Here is a 20,635-nt window from a genome sequence, read left to right on the forward strand (position 1 = left end):
TGTTTTCCGCAAGAGAATACAAGGAATCATCTTTTAAGATGATGCAATTCCCATTCACTTTTAACAATGGATTCTGCCTTGGATAATCAGCTACTGAAATACTTGAACACGCTGAATTTTTTCGTAAACAAATTACAACCACTGGATTCATGGCTTCGAGTTACTTTTATTCCTGTATTATACATAATATATATACCAGGTAGTATACATATTATGAATATGCCTCGTAAGAATCAAATCTCTTCCTGACTTGACATGTTTACTCATATATTAGATACATCTAATACCATATTATATTTTGGAGGTATCCGCTGTTACCCGGTTCAATGCAATGGCTGTCTTGGAACCAGATGGACGACCCAACTGTTTGCTGATGAACTCGCCAACAGACAGGAGCTTCGTCAGATCCACATTGGTTTGTACACCAAGCCCGTGAAGCATATATACCACATCTTCGGTAGCCACATTACCAGAAGCACCCTTAGCATATGGACACCCACCTAAACCCGCAACAGAGGAATCCACTGCGCTAATCCCCATCTGTGGCGACAAATTCAAAAGGAAATGAAATTAACATCAGTTTCACAAAAACAAAACATGATGAGCTAGTCACTACAGAATATCATCAAATCCAAGTGAAAAAGAATGTGGCTTCATCTCTAAGAAATCTGGGCTAATGTAAATGGACTTCTGGTGATCATTAGCGAAGACTGATCAACTAGATAAGAATGTCTATCATCATAAGATTGGATCTACTATGGCTTACTTGAAGGGATACTAAAATATTGGAAAGAGATTGTCCATAAGTATCGTGGAAGTGAACAGCAAGCTTCTCAACAGGAACAACGGCCATAACAGCTTCAAGCATTGGAACAACAGTACCTGAGCCAAAGAAAAAGAAAGAAAACAGAAATGAAATAAAGTACTCCAAAACTTGAGAATCCATTCATCAGAAAGGAAAAAATTTAATGTCTAATCCTGTAAAGGTGTAGCCCACCTCCTCCTCCCTGTTTCCCTCCCTCTCCCCACCCAAACAAAATAAGTAAAAGGATAGTTTTCAATAAAATAAAATTCCAAGAATAATTTGACACTAGTCACACTCTTATTTAATTCAAAAGTACTTTTGCTAAGAAAACAAAAGGCAGTTTAGAAAATTACCTGGTGTACCAACTCCAATTGTATCACCGAGGGAAATCTCAAAGCAACCCATATCATGAAGTTCTTTTGCCACATATGCCACTTTGGATGGATGAATCTCTCCTTCCACTGGACATCCGACAACACACGATACATACCTAAAAGAATTCAAATTGTTCAGCATCTCAGACCCAGCAAAATTGATAAAGAATATGGTCTCCTTACAATTTTTCAATATAAATATGGTTCCCTTACAATGGAACCATTTAAACGTGAATTACACCAAAAGATACAGAGTCAGCAAGCAAAGTTATTAAAAAGACAGAACTAAAACCATACAAAACTTACAGAATGGTCCTGAGCATAAAGAATTCTCACTAACAATTCATAGAAGTAAATAGAATATCCCTGGAAAGGGGAGAGAAACAGATGGGTGGCTGGGGGTAGGACAAAGAAGGCTAGAAAGGGAAGAAGGGGAAAAAAGACATACCCACGAACAGGTATTGAGAGTTCTTTAGCCGCTAGAGTAACTGCACGATAACGAGCAAGACTTTCCTCAATGCTGCAATTGATGTTTGACTTCGAAAATGCCTCAGAAGCTGATGCAAAGACTGCAATTTCCTTAGCACCAGCTGCAACAGCAGCTTGAAAGCCCTAGATATTGAGCCACAGGTTAGAAATTGTCAGACTGGCATAGCACTGCCAGGAATCATATGGATTTTTAGAGAACATAAACTGACTTTCATATTAGGGGTGAGAACAGGCAATCTAGCTCCCTCCAAATTGCGAACTCCCTCCATTACATCCTTTGCATCTGCTAATGTCAAAAAGTAAAACAACAGAAGCAATGCCTGTTATAAATAATTTACAATGGGAATTAAGATGGAGCTCTTTAAAAAGTAAAAGAACAGAAGCAATGCGGTTATAATAATTTACAAGGGAATTAAGATGGAGCTCTTAAAAGTAAAAGAACAGAAGCAATGCGGTTATAAAATATCTACAATGGGAATTAAGATGGGATTACTTTCATCAAACAAGAAAAGTTTTTAACAGCTGTAATTCTCACAAGATTCAATTTGAATGAATAAGGCATGATACGTAAAACAATACACAAATATTTCATAAATATATGCAGGAATTATACATAAGCATGTACAAATGGAAATAAGAGAGTTAATTTCAGAACAACAGTTTAACAGGGAAATCTTTGCACCACCAATAAGTTGTATAACGAGATTGCATTGTTGCAAAATAGGGACAAAATGAAAGAAAGAAAGTTACATACACCTAGAACTGGAATCAAGATTACCTGAGGAACCCATTCGGAGATACAAAACTTGTAGCCTCAACAACAGACAACCCACAGGACACAAGTCTATGAATCAGTTCCACCTTTACAGAGGTAGGTACAGTATTCTTCTCATTTTGCAATCCATCCTAGCACCAACTTCTACTATTTCACAAACCATGGTATGCCTTTCAAAAACGATTCATCCAAATAAAAGATCACAATAAGAACCTTTAATATCAAAAAAGTAAATTTGATCAAAAAAGTAAATTTAACATTCACAACCAAAATAAACAGAAAAGAGGGAAATATGAAGTTTAGCCACTGAAACAATTGCATAACCCAGTACTGAGGAAAACAATAAGTAACTCAGAAATAACCTTACTAATTGAAAACTACGCTCATAAAATTTGAGACAAATAACAAAATTGCGTTTTATATAGCTCCTAAATTACCTTATTTGTTATATCTCGTATGTCGTTATCATTACACTTGGAATGTATTTGTCAAGAGTATTTCCAAAATCTATGATTTCTCCCAAGCTTTTTGTTTCGACCGAAGGTCTCCCCTGGGACATGTCTCTTGTATGCCTTTCCAGGGAATGCTTCCGTATATTCATCACGATCTTCACTGCAAATAAAAGAGACAGAAGTATCAGTAATAACCACAAATACAACTGGTAAAATGGTGGTGATTGCAACAAACATATTAATCTCAGAGGGATAATTCATAGATATAAGAAGCAAATACAAGTTTGAGCTACTACAAGATAAAAGGATTTGCAAAACTAGAAAGTCATCATGATCTTCAAGTAACGTTACAAGAGAAATGGTTTTTCTTTCTGGATAACCTAGAATTCTCCGATTCTACTCTGCCAATTTGAATTTGAACTGGGGTCCAGCTGAACCCTAAAATCATTGAAAAGCAAAAAACTTCTAGCCATTTTACCAGACAAGTGGCTCTGAAAAATCTTCCCAGACCTTGTGGTAATAGAGCAAATAACAAGCGTAACCACCCAATAGCTCCACAATTTTACTACAAAATTCCCCAACCAGAGGCTGGAAAACTTCAAAAGCTCTACTAGTGTTTCATCAAATTACTACTGAAGCCATCCCACATTGTCACAAAAAGATTTAGTCTCCTAAGAACAGAAGTAAAGATTTAAGGATGGCCACTCACTCGCAACTGTTGGAGGGTGCTGCACATCATTCCTTCAATCCAGCAGTTTCCCATTCCCCTATCATCCCCACTAGGCCGGCAAGCACTACCCGAAAACCTCTGAATCCTATCAAAAGTTCTCCTACTTGGCAACTTGTCAAACCCAAGTGGCTCCTCCATACTCGACATGGTTGTTCTTTACCTGCAACATGAAAACCGACATAAGCAATCAACCACAAACATGCAAGAGACACAATGACAAAAAGCAGAACACCAAAAAAAAAAAAAAAAAAAAAAAAAAAAAAAAAAAAATTGCTATCATAACAAAGCATTCACATACAATTATAAAAATTAAAAGCAAAATAATCCTAGCATGAGTAGTTAATCAAATAAACCACTAATAATCAATCAAACTCAAAAGATCAACAATTATCAAGACTCTGCTTGTGGCGAAGAAAATTAGGCAAATTAAAAAAACACAATAAACAAACAAATTACTCCTTCTCATCACCTTACTCATTCCAAATAAATACATCAAATAGTTGAACTAACAAACTTCATTTAAAGTGAAATTAATTATTCCGGGTTTCTCGGCAAACTAAACAAAACGGAGCGTATACCAGTCAAAATCAAATATGAAAACAAAATAAAAAGAGGGAGAAACAGAAGGACCTGAGCAGAAGATTAGGATTTCAGAGAGTATGAAATAAATTATAAATTCGAAAGAATAAAATTGTGAAAAAGAAAGGTTAGATAGGCAGATGGAAAAGGAAGAAACGTGCAGGAGTAGTTGTGGTTTTGTAGGTTCAAAGACGGATTTTGTAATTTTGCGTATAATTTTTATTTTATTTATTGAATTTTCGGATTTAATTTAATTCTGCTAATTTTTGACTTGAATTGAATTTCCGGGGGAAGAAGGAACGGTGGTGGTAGGTAGCTTTCAGTTGGAGGTTAGGTCACTTTCTCTCACTAATTATTATTTTTACTTTTTATTCTTGGCGCCTCCGTTCCCATTGTCTCGGTGTCTCGGTCCAAGTAATTTCCTATTGGTGGACTTTTTTTTTTATTTTTTTTTTCTAAAATTATCTTATTTCGTAAGATAAGGAGTGCATGCAAGGTGTGTTTTAATATTTTAATATTTGAGAAATTGATTTAAGATAAATAAAATAAAATTGTTTAAAGATTGTGCCCAGATTTTAAGTTAATAAATTATTTAGATAAAGAAAATATTGAAATATAAATCCAGAGATTAATACTTTCTTGGTTTATACTAATCTCCACGATTAAATTAAAATAAACTTAATTATTTTTCACTCCGAGAACCCTTAAAATAAAAGAGTAAACGATCTTTTTGAATTGTTGAATTTACTCAAAAAGATTTTCACATTATTCACTCATCAACTTTTCACACCCCAAGTTTGCCTTAATGACTCTCCATTCAAAAAGTTTCAAAATATTACTTTTTCACCTAAAATTAATATTCTATTACTACCTAAAACCAATTTCGAATGATTTTGACAATGTAAATTCTCTCCATCACCATCATTTGAACATCTGATATTCTCTCCATAAAACCACTTTTACTCCGACGTGTAATTTCTTGCTGATTGTCGAACATCACAAAACTAGAATTTTTTGTTCTTAATTGATTTACAATTGATTTCGACGACGAATTTTTAATTAGTTATCACCATTCGATTCACCAATCTCCACTTTACAAAACTCTTCTTAATTTGACTTCTAATAACTCACTAAACATCGACTGAAAAAGTGAAGTATATTTTGAGTATTAAAGGAATATAAATGTTGGGTTGGAAAGTTATAGTTTGAAACTTTTTGGATTGGACAGTGTCGTTAAGGCAAACATGGGGTGAGAAAAAGTCGTTTACTCTAAAATAAAATAATAAAAGAATTAGCAAAGAGAAGATGTGACACAAATGTAGGTCAGACAATTTGAATGCTCAACAACCACCAAAATATATAAATACTATTATAATAGCGATGATTTTCAAGAAGAATAACAATGAGACTTTCAAATAATAATAATAATAATTATTATTATTATTATTATTATTTTCCGACCTATTTCAATTGTGATTCTAATTTATTGAAGGCAGTTACTGCCTACCAAAGATAATAATAGCTTGGACTAGGAGCATTAAAGGCATGTGCGTGGCGTGTGGCTTAAATTGAATTTTAATGGGGGCAAATGAGTTTGTTAGTTAGTAGGGGTGGCTGCCGGCTGGCCACTTGTCTCACGTGTGTTGTGTGTGTTAAATTTANTACAATGGGAATTAAGATGGAGCTCTTACTTTCATCAAACAAGAAATAGTTTTTAACAGCTGTAATTCTCACAAGATTCAATTTGAATGAATAAGGCATTGATACAGTAAACAATAAACAAATATTTTCATAAATATATGCAGGAATTATACATAAGCATGTACAAATGGAAATAAGAGAGTTAATTTCAAGAACAACAGTTTAACCAGGGAACTTCTTTGCATCCACCAATAAGTTGTATAACGAGATTGCATTGTAGCAAATAAGGGACAAAACGAAAGAAAGAAAGTTACATATCAACCTAGAACTGGAATCAAGATTACCTGAGGAACCCATTTCGGAGATACAAAACTTGTAGCCTCAACAACAGACAACCCACAGGACACAAGTCTATGAATCAGTTCCACCTTTACAGAGGTAGGTACAGTATTCTTCTCATTTTGCAATCCATCCCTAGCACCAACTTCTACTATCTTCACAAACCATGGTATGCCTTTCAAAAACTGATTCATCCAAATAAAAGATCAAAATAAGAACCTTTAATATCAAAAAAGTAAATTTGATCAAAAAAGTAAATTTAACATTCACAACCAAAAATAAACAGAAAAGAGGGAAATCATGAAGTTTAGCCACTGAAACAATTGCATAACCCAGTACTGAGGAAAACAATAAGTAACTCAGAAATAACCTTACTAATTGGAGAAACTACGCTCATAAAATTTGAGACAAATAACAAATTGCGGTTTTATTATAGCTCCTAAATTACCTTATTTGTTATATCTCGTATGTCGTTATCATTACACTTGGAATTGTATTTGTCAAGAGTATTTCCAAATATCATATGATTTCTTCCCAAGCTTTTTGTCCTTCGACCGAAGGTCTCCCCTTGGGACATGTCTCTTGTATGCCTTTTCCATGGGAATGCTTCCCGTGTATATTCATCACGATCTTCACTGCAAATAACAGGAGACAGAAGTATCAGTAATAACCAACAAATACAACTGGTAAAATGGTGGTGACTTGCAACAAACATATTAATCTCAGAGGCGATAATTCATAGATATAAGAAGCAAATACAAGTTTGAGCTACTACAAGATAAAAGGATTTGGCAAAACTATAGAAAGTCATCATGATCTTCAAGTAACGTTACAAGAGAAATTGGTTTTTCTTTCGTTTGGATAACCTAGAATTCTCCTGATTCTACTCTGCCAATTTGAATTTGAAACTGGGGTCCAGCTGAACCCTAAAATCATTGAAAAGCAAAAAACTTCTAGCCATTTTACCAGACAAGTGGCTCTGAAAAATCTTCCCAGACCTTGTGGTAATAAGAGCAAATAACAAGCGTACCACCCAATAGCTCCACAATTTACTTACTACAACTTCCCCTAACCAGAGGCTGGAAAACTTCAAATAGCTCTACTAATGTGTTTCATACAAATTTACTACTGAAGCCATCCCACATTGTCACAAAAAGATTTAGTCTCCTAAGAACAGAATGTAAAGATTAAAGGATGGCCACTCACTCGCAACTGTTGGAGGTGCTGCAACTCATTCCTTCAATCCAGCAGTTTCCCATTCCCATATCATCCCCACTAGGCCGGCAAGCACTACCCGAAAACCTCTGAATCCTATCAATAGTTCTCATACTTGGCAACTTGTCAAACCCAAGTGGCTCCTCCATACTCGACATGGTTGTTCTTTACACTGCAACATGAACACGACATAAGCACATCAACCACAAACATGCAAGAGACACAATGACAACAAGCAGAACACCAAAAATAAATAAATAAATAAATAAAATAAAATTTGGTGGCGATTCATAACAAAGCATTCACATACAAGTATAAAAATTAGAAGCAAAATAATCCCAGCATGAGTAGTTTAATCAAATAAACACCTAATAATCAATCAACAACTCAAAAGATCAACAATTATCAAGACTCTGCTTGGTGGCGAAGAAAATTAGGCAAATTAAAAAAACACAATAAACAAACAAAATCTCACATTCTCATCACCTTACTCATTCCAAATAAATACATCAAATAGTTGAACTAACAAACTTAATTTCAAAGTGAAATTCTAATTATTCCGTCGGTGTCTCGGAAACTAAACAAAACGGAGCATATACCAGTCAAAATCAAATATGAAAACAAAATAAAAAAGAGGAGAAAACAGACGGACCTGAGCAGAAGATTAGGATTTCAGAGAGTATGAAATAAATTATAAATTCGAAAGAATAAAATTGTGAAAAAGAAAGGTTAGATAGGCAGATGGAAAAGGAAGAAACGTGCAGGAGTAGTTGTGGTTTTGTAGGTTTCAAAGACGGATTTTTGTAATTTTGCGTAATAATTTTTGTTTTATTTTATTGCATTTTCGGATTTAATTAAATTCTGCTAATTTTTGAATTTTGACTTGAATTGAATCGGCTGGGGAAGAAGGAACGCTGGTGGTAGGTAGCTTTCAGTTGGAGGTTAGGTCACTTTCTCTCACTATTTATTATTTTTACTTTTTATTTTTTATTCTTGGCGCCTCCGTTCCCATTGTCTCGGTGTCTCGGTCCGAGTAATTTCCTATTGGTGGACTTTTTTTTTTTCATCTTTATTTTCTAAAATTATCTTATTTCGTAAGATAAGGAGTGCATGCAAGGTGTGTTTTAATATTATAATATTTGAGAAATTGATTTAAGATAAATAAAATAAAATTGTTTAAAGATTGTGTCCAGATTTTAAGTTAATAAATTATTTATACAGTATAAAGAAAATATTGAAATATAAATCCAGAGATTAATACTTTCTTGCTTTATACTAATCTCCACGATTAAATTAAAATAAACTTAATTATTTTTCACTCCGAGAACCCTTCAAATAAAAGAGTAAACGACTTTTTGAATTGTTGAATTTATTCAAAAAGATTTTCACATTATTAACTCATCACTTTTCACACCTCAGGTTTGCCTTAATGACAATTCCATCCGAAAAGTTTTAAAATATCAAGTGTTTACATCAAATATAATTAATATTCATTACTACCCAAAGCCATTTCGATCGTTCTGATAATGTAAATTTTCTCATCACCACCATTTGAACATCTGATATTCTCCTACAAAACCACTTTCACTCTGACATAATTTTTGTTGATTGTCGATCACACAAAGTTATAATTTTTGTTTTAATTGATTTCCAATTGATTTCGAGACAATATTTAATAGTTACACCATTTGATACGCAATCTCACTTTACAAAACTCTTTTAACTGGCTTCTAGTAACTCATTAACATCGGCGAAAAAGTGAAGTATATTTTGAGTATTAAGGAATATAAATGTTGGATGGAAAAGTGTATTTTAAAACTTTTTGGGTTGAAAGGGTCACTAAGGCAAACATGGGGTGAGAAAAAGTCGTTTACTCTAAAATAAAATAATAAAAGAATTAGCAAAGAGAAGATGTGACACAAATGTAGGTCAGAGAATTTGAATGCTCAACAACTACCAAAATATATAAATAATATTATAATAGCGATGATTTTCAAGAAGAATAACAATGAGACTTTCAAATAATAATAATAATAATTATTATTATTATTATTATTATTTTCCGACCTATTTCAATTGTGATTCTAATTTATTGAAGGCAGTTACTGCCTACCAAAGATAATAATAGCTTGGACTAGGAGCATTAAAGGCATGTGCGTGGCGTGTGGCTTAAATTGAATTTTAATGGGGGCAAATGAGTTTGTTAGTTAGTAGGGGTGGCTGCCGGCTGGCCACTTGTCTCACGTGTGTTGTGTGTGTTAAATTTACGCGCCAAACTGGCTATGTTTTGTTTGTGCGTGGTTGGCCTGGCTAGCTACTACTGGCTAGCAGGGTTTGTTCTAGAAGGTACGTGTGCGGTGTAGGTTTCATGTTTGGTCAAGTGGTTGGTATCGGCCGCGATGTTGCACCGGTTAAAAAATCTCTCCTTTCTTCTAATCACATCATGCCACGTGTATGGTCAGAGTCCCATCAGTACGAGAAGTAGTTAAATCTGGTTTATTGCATAGAATTGAACAGGAGTTTGAGTGTATTGACACAAGGGGATTAGGTACCGAGTCTTTAGATTAGAAGGAACCCAAAGTGGAAAATGATTTTATGATTAAATAAATAGTTACCAAAAGAGAATGCTTCAAAGGAGGACCTTTGACTTGATATTTTTCTAATAACCATTTCAAAACTTAATATCTCAATGCTTGAAAAGGGAACATTGACTTGATCTTTGATTCTTTTCATAATATCACTCTTTCGAACTTTAAAAGTTAACATCATATAATTCGTATATTTTAACGAGATTGTGAAAGGAATGAAAGAAAAGTTTTTCCGTGCCTGCAGCCGTACACAACATGTGAAGAAAAATGAAAGTACCATATTGGACAAGATGATTGTAAAGGGAATTTTTTATATTTTAAACTGAATTGTCAAATGATATTAACATTTTTTTTATTTTTTTTTATAAAATTGCGATCAAAGATTTTATTGTAATAAAAAAAATGAAGAATTAAGTGGGACTTCTTAGCACCACTCGACACTAAGGCCTCAATAGATCCAGCCCACAAAAACAACAGAAGCCCAATATTAAGCCCAATTCCAAGCCCAGGAGTAAATCAAACGTAGACCCAAAAAAAATTATAAAACAACCTAAACCAGAGCGAGGCGCGCCACCTCGCTTGCTCTCTTCACCTCCCACAACGCCGTCTACTTCATCGTTCGTCAGGTTAGTCTCTGGGTTCTCGTTCTTCTTAACACTCTCTACGTAAATATTCACTATAAATATCTTAAGAGAATGTCAATTCACAGTGACATGTTTGTCAAAGTTGGTTGCTTTAATTGAATGTTCAAGCTGACAAGTAACCCGTAGGATGCTTTTTTGTTGAGTTGCTTAAACTACGAGAAGGGCTACATATATATTTGCTTATTTGGTTTATTATGATAATTCAGGATTATGGGGTCGTCAAATATTAGAGATATTTTAACTTCATTCAGTCCTTCTTTGGACTATTTTGCTATATGTGCTGGAGATGCTCGAATCAAGGTACTTCATTATTTATTTATTTGTGTTTGTTTGTTTGTTTGTTTGTTTTTTTTAGAGAAATGGTGGGGTTTGAGTAAGTTTTGATTTTGCTTTGGTGTTGCTAGATATGGGATACTTTGAAGGGCCAGGTTCAGACTGAATTTGCAGACATTGCGTCGACTGAGACAACTAGTTTTTACTCTAATAAACCGGAAAGAGGGCATCTTTCTGTTGATTACACATGTATGAAGTGGTTGGCTTTGGATAAAAAGGTTGATTGAAATCAAAATGAGGATTTTTTGTGTTTGTATTTTGTATCTTTATGTTTGAAAGTAACTTTTGGCAAAAACTTCAATGATTGCAGAAAAAACGAAAGCTTGGGAGTTCATTGCTAGTGTTAGGAACTGGTAGTGGGGATGTTTTAGCTCTTGATGTAGCTGCTGGTCAGTTGAAGTGGAGAATAAGTGACTGCCATCCTGGGTGAGTTACTTGTTGAACCAATCATTAAATGATAAGGGTGGGTGGGTTCAGTATAAATATTGGCTCCAGATATTTATAGCGGCTTTGAAGGGGTTTGGAAATCTCTCAAGACTTGGAAACTCATGGGAATGTAGTAAGCTAGACATGTATTGGAAAGTGAGGACTTCTTGTTGAACCATCACAAGTATCTCAAAGCACTTATTTGTTGGAAAAAGTTATTTTACTTGTAAGCAAGGCAGAGGCTATATGGTCTTGTGTTTTTTGCATTTTTTTAACTAGATGCCTCATGGAATGGATAATGCTATGTCATGTCTAATTTCCTAGCCTAAAAAAAGACAATGTTAGTGCATGTATGTAATGTTAACATGTATTTTTAGATTTCTCAGTCAATCTCATTTTGTTCTCCTGTTCTCTCTCATGTACAGGGGTGTTAGTGCTGTTTCCTTTGCTACCCATGGTTCATGCATTTACAGTACTGGTGCTGATGGAATGATTTGTGAAATTGATTCACTGACAGGAAATCTGATAGGAAAGTTCAGAGGTTCTACAAACAGAATATCCTGTATGGCTGTTTCTCCTGGTATGTATCTGTCAGAGTTTTTGCTATGCTATTACTTTATGTCCACATTGTTCTTTCATGCCTTGGGATTGGATCTCTGGCTGAATTAATTATCTTTGGAAGCATCCAGTCTAGAATTATGGAGTTCTGCAATTAGATGTGTTGTCTGTTATATATGTAATTGAACTGAAAAATAATATATCTATTTGAACTATAGAATTATGGAGTTCTGCAATTAGATGTGTTGTCTGTTATATATGTAATTGAACTGAAAAATAATATATCTATTTGAACTATAGTAGTAAGGTGGTGGCTAATGCTCAAGCTTTTGAGATGTCATCTGGGCCTCTTTAAGGCCACTTCAGAGGTTGGAAAAATATTGTTTAATTTTCAAGTATTGAGTGACAAAAGACATAACAAACTGGAAGTAATTTAGTTGTGTTGAGACTTGATTGTTTGAGAATTGTAGCTGGGATTCCACAGGAAGAACTATTTGAGTTAACCATGTGCTACCCCTGAAATTTTTAATAGTTGAAGAGAATCCTTCTAATTAATAAAAATTTTAAGCTCGCTGGTTTCTGCTCCTTATCTTTATGAAATTCATTTTATCACTCAGTGGCATTGGTTTTTTCTTTTTTTCTGATGCCATTTTATTTGATGGGTGGTCCTTGATGGTAGATGGCAAGATGTTAGCAACTGCTGCTGGACAATTGAAGACTTTTAACTGCTCTGACCACAAAAAGATACAGAAGTTTTCGGGCCATCCTGTGAGTTATATTTGAATTGTGCATTTCACCTATTCAATTTCATAGTGTGATTTGGTCTGTATCTGGTCTTATTTTTTCTGTTGATGTTTTTAATAAACCAATTGTTTTTTATACTATATTTAATAGGGAGCAGTTCGCTTTATGATGTTTACTGAAGATGGGAAATATATCCTCTCATCTGCTGTTGGAGAAAGATGTATTGCATTATGGAGAACAGATGGTGGAAAAAGACAGTCAGCTAGCTGTGTTCTTGCAATGGAACACCCAGCTGTTTTCATTGATGGCAGGTGCATTGATAGTGGGGAAGTTGATGATGCAGGTCTATATGTTTTGGCTATCTCAGAAACTGGTGTTTGCTATTTTTGGTATGGAAAGAATATTGATGAATTACGCAATACCAAGCCCACAAAAATTTCAATATCCTCTGAAGGTATTATCTCTCAAAATCAGAAGGGTGCATTTCCTGCAATTTTTGCTGCAAAATTGCAAGGCATTGCCAAGCCAGCTTCTGCACACGCGTTTGTTGTGCATGGATTGCTAATAAAGCCATCATTTCAGAAGATTTTAGTGCATTCCGGGACAGATATAACTTTGCATAGTTCTCAGGATGGAGTCCTCCTGCCAATGAGCCAGTCTGTCATCAAATCTAAGAAAGGGTTAGATTTACAGAACAGAGGTAAGGCCTGAACACAAGTAATCTTGTCAGATCATCTCTGCTCACTTTCTAGATCACTTGATTCGGGATTTTGTGCATTGTAAACCATTTTCTATAAACCATAAAACCCTCAGACTTATCAGAAAAATAAGGAAAAAGAACTGTAAATTTTTTTCATTATTTTTGAGCTTTTTTAATGTCAATATGACGTTAAATTATTTATTCTTGGATTCATCTAGTTGGACAAACTTTCTTCTGCTTGATGATCATTTTGGATTATTTTCATTAACTTTTCCAAATCTCTTTAAGACATGCAGATATTTGTTGAATGGTCAAAATTAGTGTCAAGCTTATGGTGGGTTGAAAAGTTTCTAATAACTCTTTAATCTGGTGGATCCTTATAGTAAAGCACTCTATTCCGATTATCTCTTCATAATTCACAGTTAATAAAAGGTTTAAGATTAGCTTGAAAATTCTTCTGCAATCAGTATGGACACTTATTGGATTCTGGTTCATTATCGATACTCTATTTTCAAATTACCGCCCTGCATATGGGTTCTTATATCAAAGTCTTTTTAAGTCTGGTCTACTTTAGTTTTCAATCTTAATTTGCATTCTCAGTTTTTCATGGCTCTCTGATTACTCGTTTCCTAATTCAACAGTCACAGCATTGGACCGTGCATATGCAGAGGATGCTGTACTTCCACTTCCAAAGATTTTAGATGTTCATGAAAAGAAGAATAGACATCAAACTTTGATTACTGACCCTGGTGAGGTAATGGCTGACTCACTTGACAGCAAAATTCAAGCAAAGTTTGTGGAGAGCAAAGGTATGTTTTATGTCCATTTATCGGTTCTGCCTAATTTTATCAATGAGATATGTGAGTCCTTGATGTCGGCTAATTTAAGATATTTTAGAATTTAGATGTGTACAGGATTCAAGGTTTGAGATTTGGTGAGGGTTTCAAAGAAAAATTTGGTAGATGGTGAAAGTTCAAAAATTGTGAAATAAATAGTCTCTGAATACTGATATCTACTGTAATTTTAAGCATTATATGGGAACTGTAACTGTAGCTTTCAATTGTAAAAGGAAGAAATTTAGAAGAAATTAGGTGCAGAGTAAGAGAAGAGAGAGAGGCCTTGCATCAGACCAAATTACTTAATGTTCCAAGTAATCACAGCATAAAAATACGAAATCACCTAGGTATCTTTAAGCTTCTTTGACTCTTAAACATGTAATTATAATTTAGGTTTGAGGGGTGGGGTTATAGCATTATGGGTAGCTTGAGATAGAGCAATTTCTGTGCTTTGCCTTTCCAAAGCGGAAAAATCACAACTTTCGTGACAAAGATGGGACATGGCATATGAGATGGAAGGAGTATTGGTTATCAAGTTATATTCTCGCTAACCTATGGCCATTATTTTTGATTGACTACTTTTCATGTTGAAGCATATTGCTGCAAAAAATGTTATTATGGTACTTCTTGGTCCTATGCATTTATGATTCTTCTGTGCAGATGACACAGTAGAAGTGGAAGCAGACTCTGCAATGGTTTGCATGGAGGATAGATTGAGATTGTTAGGGATACTCAGTGGCAAAGATGATCCTAGATTGAACTTAGCATGTAAATCAACACTGTTTAATGATATTGATCTTGAAGCTAATATGCCTGAAAAGAAGGTCTGTCTACTTGCAGATAAGAAATGAGTTTATTGTTGCATGTGTTGTGGTTTTTTTTATTTAATAACAACTAGTATCATGACTTTATTTTCTTCTCTATCAGATGAGAGCTGCTGTTTTGTCAATGTCACCTAGCAATGCATGCGAGTTATTGGAAGTCTTGGTTAACATGTGGCAATCTAGGTTTGATGCACAACCTTTTACGTTAATATACATAAGTGTTTGGAATTCTAAATTTCTGTTTTTATGCTATTATACATTTTATTTAGCAGGCTAATGAATGAATGAATCTAAAAATAATGATTCAAAATTATGAATTAATCTTTGGTCAAACATGAAGCTTTTATTGCTTTTTGTATATGATGGGATGAATACCTTTCTTATCCATCTGTGAATTCTAATCTTTTTAATTGAGGAAATCCCTGTTGCAGCAATTATACCATAGTTATGAATAAAGTGACTGAAATTTGAAGTTATCTTTGTTGAACAGGTCAGATAGGGGAAAGCATATTCTTCAATGGATATACAGTATATTGGTGAATCATAGTCATGTCTTGTCTCAGAAATCGTTAAACCCGATGCTTAATTCCTTATACAAGGTAATGTGGAAGAAAACTTCTTAATGTTGGTTCATGCATTTAAATGTTTTATCTAAAATTTAATAGTTGAAATAACTTGTCACCCCTAATAAGTACACTGTATCCTTATCCTGTCTTAATCCCTTCCCTACTGGGGGGCAACCCAAGCTTTCCTGATCGATCACTAGTAAGAAGACCATATTTTCAGTTGTAGTTATTCTGTGGCAGATTCAAATAATGTTTTTCTTCTTCCAGATTACCAAATCCAGAGAGGTGGCTTTTCAACCTTTACTTCAATTATCAGGACGTTTGCAACTTATAATGGCACAGGTTTATAGCTTAATGTTCTCATTTTGATATGATATTGTTGTGCAATTATGTTTATAATTTGCTGATTTTAATTTAATGTGTTCTAAAAGATTGACAAGGCAACCGATGACAAAATTCAAATCCCATCACATGATGACCAAATAGATGAAAGTGAGGATGAGGATGAAGATTGGGAAGAACTTCTTTATGGTGAAGTAGATAATGAATCCCAAATAAGTAGTGATGAGGATGACTAAACTGCATGTTACTACAATAGGTAATATTCTTTGATAAATTGATATTCTTTGCTTTGAGTATTGCTTATAATGGAACTTTAATGGTTTTCAGTTGAAAATGATTGGGCAAACGTACTTTTCTTAAATTGTGATTATTGGAGGTTTTATAGTTTAGCTATGAGATGATGTTGCTAGCTCAGGTTGCATAAATTGGATAGACTACTACACAACTGAAAATTACAGTTTTTTTTGAATTTTTGCCTTGTGTTGGCTGCCACTATCCATGCTCTGATTTTTCTCTTTCTTTCCCGCTTGTTGGCTCAGTTAATATCAGAAGGTACTGAACTTTGCTGCTTGATTTAATGTTCGACATAAAACTTTCTATTAAGCAATCAGACTTCTGTGGCTTATTGCTTGTTTTCTGCTTCACAGTTCAAAAGCTACATATGGTTGTGCCCCATATGTGGGTTTAAGGCAGAGAGGCTTAATCCGACAAGGGCTAGCTGTCCATCATTTTTCACCAGCTTGTTGACTTATTCTTGGTGCCGCAATTTTGGTAACTTAAACCTTTCCATGGTCCAGCCCTGCGAGGGTCTCGTCCCATCCCTGTTTATTCCTCAAAATTGTATCCCTTCTTTTCTTGTCCACTATTTTTTTATGGGTCATGTTCATGGGGTGAGAATTCTTCTTTTCTTCGGGATTATCAATGGAAGGGTAGATGTAACATTTTTTTTTTGTTCATGGGGCGAGAATTCTTCTTTTCTTGGGGATTATCAATGGAAGGGTACATGTAACATTTTTTGTTTTTTTTGCATTTGTTGTCTCATTGCTGTAATTTTTACCCCCTAAAACACAAGTACCAGTAGATGAGAGTTCTTTTGTTACAATATATAGAAGCCAAGCATTTTTTCAATTTTATTTAGCCACTGCTGTTGTATGTTTTTGCCTGTGTTTATGTGCAGCTGTGTATACTTGAAAGCCACTTCTTAATGAGAGGACTGTACTAAAGATGGTTGAACAAATTTTAGATTTTGTTTAAGTAATTACAAGATTATGAAGCTCACGCGAGTCTTTTGCCTTTGTACCATATCTATATCTGTTCCATGCTTACAGTTTTTGCTGAGGATTTGGTCAGTTTATGGAATGCTCATATTGGAACTTTTCTCTAAAGTTGTGTTCTTGAAGTTGCAATCACCTGTTTGGATACAATTTTTGCCGTTAATTTAATGTTTTTCGATATCCACCAATGTGTGAATTTAGAATATGTGGATTTGGTTCATATTTGGTGTAATGGAATCTTGATTTAGTGCTTGTATCAATGTGAGTCCAAAAGGAAGGAAGAACATGTTGTTTTAAAATCAAGGACAGGAAACACCGATTTTTATTACCTTTTAGTTTTGTGGTACGGATCTGGTTGATACTCAAGCATTGGCTCCGTGGTCCTTAACTGCCATTAATAAAAACCTTTTTCACCTTGAAGCAAAATCAGGGTCTTTAGAATATTAATTTGCATGATTCCACGGTTATTTAAGTTACCTTGTCAACATCCTCCTCCTGATCCGTTCATTAGTGTTTTTGAGCACCGGATTCCACCTTTAGGATTTACCAATTGTAGTTATTTTTTCTTTGTGTAATTATCAGCGTTTCACTTGGGGCAGAATTGTTGTCTTTCGAGTAGATCAAGAACCTTGCTATGATCCACCGGAAAAATATGTTGTTCACAAGGCACTGCAACAAAACAAGGTTCTTGATCCATAGTCTACATAAAATTTGTTGCAGTGCCTTATGAACATATTTTCGTTAGTTTTTGTATCCAGTGTTGATTTGATTGCATCTGTTTGAATATCTGGAAATTTCTGTGATACGGGTTCCCTTTTGTTTTCTTAAAGGTTTAGATCAATTAATAAAGATTGTTGATGTGAAAACTTGGTGGAGAAAAATGATAAAAAGAAGGAAAAAGGAAGTTTCAGGAATTACTTGTTTGAGAAAAACACTAACTTTGTTTTGGAAAGGCATTTTACGAAGACATTATTATCTTTATGGAATCTTTTGACATGGCAGAAGGGAGGAGATATAGATGATATATAATCTGAAGGATGTTAATCTTTCAAAAATGGAAGGCTGATCAGTGCTTTTGTAGAATATAATAACATCTTTAATGTATTCTTCTACAATAAAGAACTACCCAGCCGGGTGTCCCAAGTCTTAGCCATCTCACAAGTGGAAGGCAGAATCGATTCTCCCAGCACTTACAAGCTTAGAATCTCATTCTTCCCTAGCTAGCTAAAAAATTTCTCATGCTCATTACAAAATATTACTTCCACGGGACTCTTTCATCATTAATTAATTATTCTTTTTCAAGTTTCTCCCTGTGAAGCAAAACCAACCAAACATCAGCTACGTGTTCAGATTGATCATCAACTCTGAAACCCTTCTACATTATCCTACATGCATTCGGATTTTCATCACTAAACATTGATGTGATGTTTCCATTGCTGTTATTGTTGTGATAGCCATTGTTACTATGATAATCTTCACTGTAGTGGTCCACCCGGCTATAGTTTTGATGTCTTGGTGGTGACTTGACATATTCATATTCTGTGACATAAGGTGATGGCTTGTAAGTGTTGTAACTGTGAGTGACATAGGTGGGTTGTGGACCTTGGGGTGCAACTTGTTGAAACCCTTGGCCATTACTGTATCTGTTCCAGTGCCTACTGTAGCTGGGTGCGTAGCCATAACTGTAGGCGTAATCAGGAGGGTGGTGGTATATAACATGGACGTCTCCAATGTCTTTTGGCCCAGAGGGACCTGCTTGTTGGCTGGCATTGGTTTCAGCTGCAATGGGTGAAGGTTGCACCACTAGGGGTGGATTCTGTGGAGGTGGCAGATTCTCTGGTGGAGGGAGTGGATTCTCAGGTGGTGGTGGTGGTGTTTGATCTTTCGGAGGTTCAGCTGCTTGTGCTGCTTCTGCTGGTGGACCGCCTCCCTCTGGTGGTGGACCACCACCCTCTGGTGATGGTGGGGGAGGGTTTGCTGTTTCAGGGGGTGGTCCACCTCCACCCTCTTGTGGTTGTTCTGGTGGCTGATCGCTAGAATCTGTGACTTCTGAATGGGAACATATTGTGGCAGTCTTCCTTGTCTTCTTTATAGCTTTCATTATTCTTTCGGGGTCTGCCCACCCGATAATCGTTAATTTTTGTTGAGGGAAATCAATATAGAGATCATATATACCTGGAAACAGAAAGGAGCTTTCACAATTATGTTTCCATGCTAATGCTGCAGAAATGGAATGAAAAATATTAAAGGATAATAGATGCAATTTACCATTGATGCCATGTAAAGCCTTCTTGATCTTCTGTACACAGCCATTGCAGTCCATTCGAAGTTGTATTTCAGTAACTCTAGGTTTCTGCATTTAAAGAGAGATTAAAAATGGTGAGATACAAATCTTGTGCAATGTAAGAATAAAACATTGAAATCTCCATTAATGGTAGGAAGTGTACCTCTAACTCCGGAATCATTAGGCAAATGGAGGAAAATAGAGGAAACCAAAGAGAAATATTTTGTCTGGGATGGAAATGGCGGAGAGTGAGAATGAAGAGTCAATAGGTGGCATTTATTTGTATACAGGAAGGAATATTTGAAAGGCAAAATGGTGTGGGACATGTAAGGAATCTCTTTTTCTCGAAGGAAGATAATATTGCTGCTTGATTGGCTTTTAGAAGTCATTATCAAATGACAAATCTTAAAGGGGCAACGAGAGCAGAGGTGGGTTCAAGAGAGGGGGGGTCGGCGTGCTTTGTATGGACCTTGAAATAGTGTGGCAAAGGGAATTTGCTTTTGTATGGATGGCCATTTATAATTGAGAGAGGTGTATGCAGTCTTGGATATCCAAAACCGACCATAAAAAAGGAAATTAAAAGTGAACAAGAGCAGATGATGGTTGTTTTCCTTATTTACATTCATGGCTTCATTATCAGCACTGAAAAGAGTCAAAGTAGCTTTTTAGGTGTAAGGATATCCAATTCCGCTCTTGGAGAATCCTTTTGTCACAAGTAACACTGTACCAATTAAAAATGACAAAATTTCTTGTTTATTTGTGCTGGAAAGCATAACCCACCTTTCGTTTTTGTCATAAAGATTGATGGAAGGTTTAAAGGAAGATTCTTTACATTTGTTTAAAAGGTTTTTAGGAGCTTTACCTTGTGATTGAGACATAAACCACACTTTGATAACCTTTTGGTTTTGGTATCAATAGCCAAGAAAATTACTGGAGGGTCATTTGATTCCAAAAAATTCTGCAACGTTTATCTCGAAAACATTAAGTTGTTAATCAAATAAGCATCAAATCCTTTGTTTTGATTAAAGTAATAGATCTTAATTAGTGAGATTGTTCAGTGCATTATTGAAATGGAGATCTCACAAAGTTTTGGTAGCAGTATCTTCCTTTTGTGAGT

The 20,635-nt window shown here is 35.0% G+C and overlaps 3 protein-coding genes across 4 annotated transcripts; 1 reads left to right on the forward strand and 2 right to left on the reverse strand.

The window, feature by feature from the left end:
* Positions 1-279: 279 nt before the first annotated feature.
* On the reverse strand, positions 280-8,278 carry LOC116122801 (hydroxymethylglutaryl-CoA lyase, mitochondrial). Its single transcript, XM_031408614.1, has 9 exons — positions 8,052-8,278; positions 7,391-7,571; positions 6,633-6,819; positions 6,190-6,369; positions 1,878-1,958; positions 1,628-1,791; positions 1,159-1,295; positions 767-882; positions 280-540 (listed from the first exon to the last, which is right to left on the reverse strand). The coding sequence occupies exons 2-9, from the start codon at positions 7,555-7,557 to the stop codon at positions 292-294; spliced, it is 1,281 nt and encodes a 426-aa protein (XP_031264474.1). The 5' UTR covers positions 7,558-7,571; positions 8,052-8,278; the 3' UTR covers positions 280-291.
* A 2,260-nt stretch (positions 8,279-10,538) lies between these two features.
* On the forward strand, positions 10,539-17,088 carry LOC116122875 (WD repeat-containing protein 43). 2 transcript variants are annotated; one of them, XM_031408680.1, is made up of 14 exons: positions 10,539-10,613; positions 10,838-10,931; positions 11,036-11,182; positions 11,275-11,390; positions 11,816-11,970; positions 12,628-12,716; positions 12,843-13,392; positions 14,034-14,201; positions 14,889-15,052; positions 15,156-15,235; positions 15,543-15,651; positions 15,886-15,960; positions 16,050-16,216; positions 16,608-17,088. In XM_031408680.1, the coding sequence occupies exons 2-13, from the start codon at positions 10,842-10,844 to the stop codon at positions 16,194-16,196; spliced, it is 1,890 nt and encodes a 629-aa protein (XP_031264540.1). In that variant the 5' UTR covers positions 10,539-10,613; positions 10,838-10,841; the 3' UTR covers positions 16,197-16,216; positions 16,608-17,088. The 2 variants fall into 2 exon arrangements, with proteins under 2 accessions (XP_031264540.1, XP_031264541.1); XM_031408681.1 differs by having other exon boundaries at positions 15,156-15,223.
* A 1,187-nt stretch (positions 17,089-18,275) lies between these two features.
* On the reverse strand, positions 18,276-19,794 carry LOC116122855 (extensin-like). The gene is made up of 3 exons (XM_031408659.1): positions 19,682-19,794; positions 19,503-19,587; positions 18,276-19,409 (listed from the first exon to the last, which is right to left on the reverse strand). Exons 1-3 carry the CDS (start codon positions 19,697-19,699, stop codon positions 18,610-18,612), a joined length of 903 nt encoding a protein of 300 aa, XP_031264519.1. The 5' UTR covers positions 19,700-19,794; the 3' UTR covers positions 18,276-18,609.
* Between the last annotated feature and the right edge of the window lie 841 nt (positions 19,795-20,635).

The sequence above is a fragment of the Pistacia vera genome, unplaced genomic scaffold, assembly GCF_008641045.1.
Source record: "Pistacia vera cultivar Batoury unplaced genomic scaffold, PisVer_v2 Contig138, whole genome shotgun sequence".
In the NCBI taxonomy this organism is placed as follows: domain Eukaryota; kingdom Viridiplantae; phylum Streptophyta; class Magnoliopsida; order Sapindales; family Anacardiaceae; genus Pistacia; species Pistacia vera.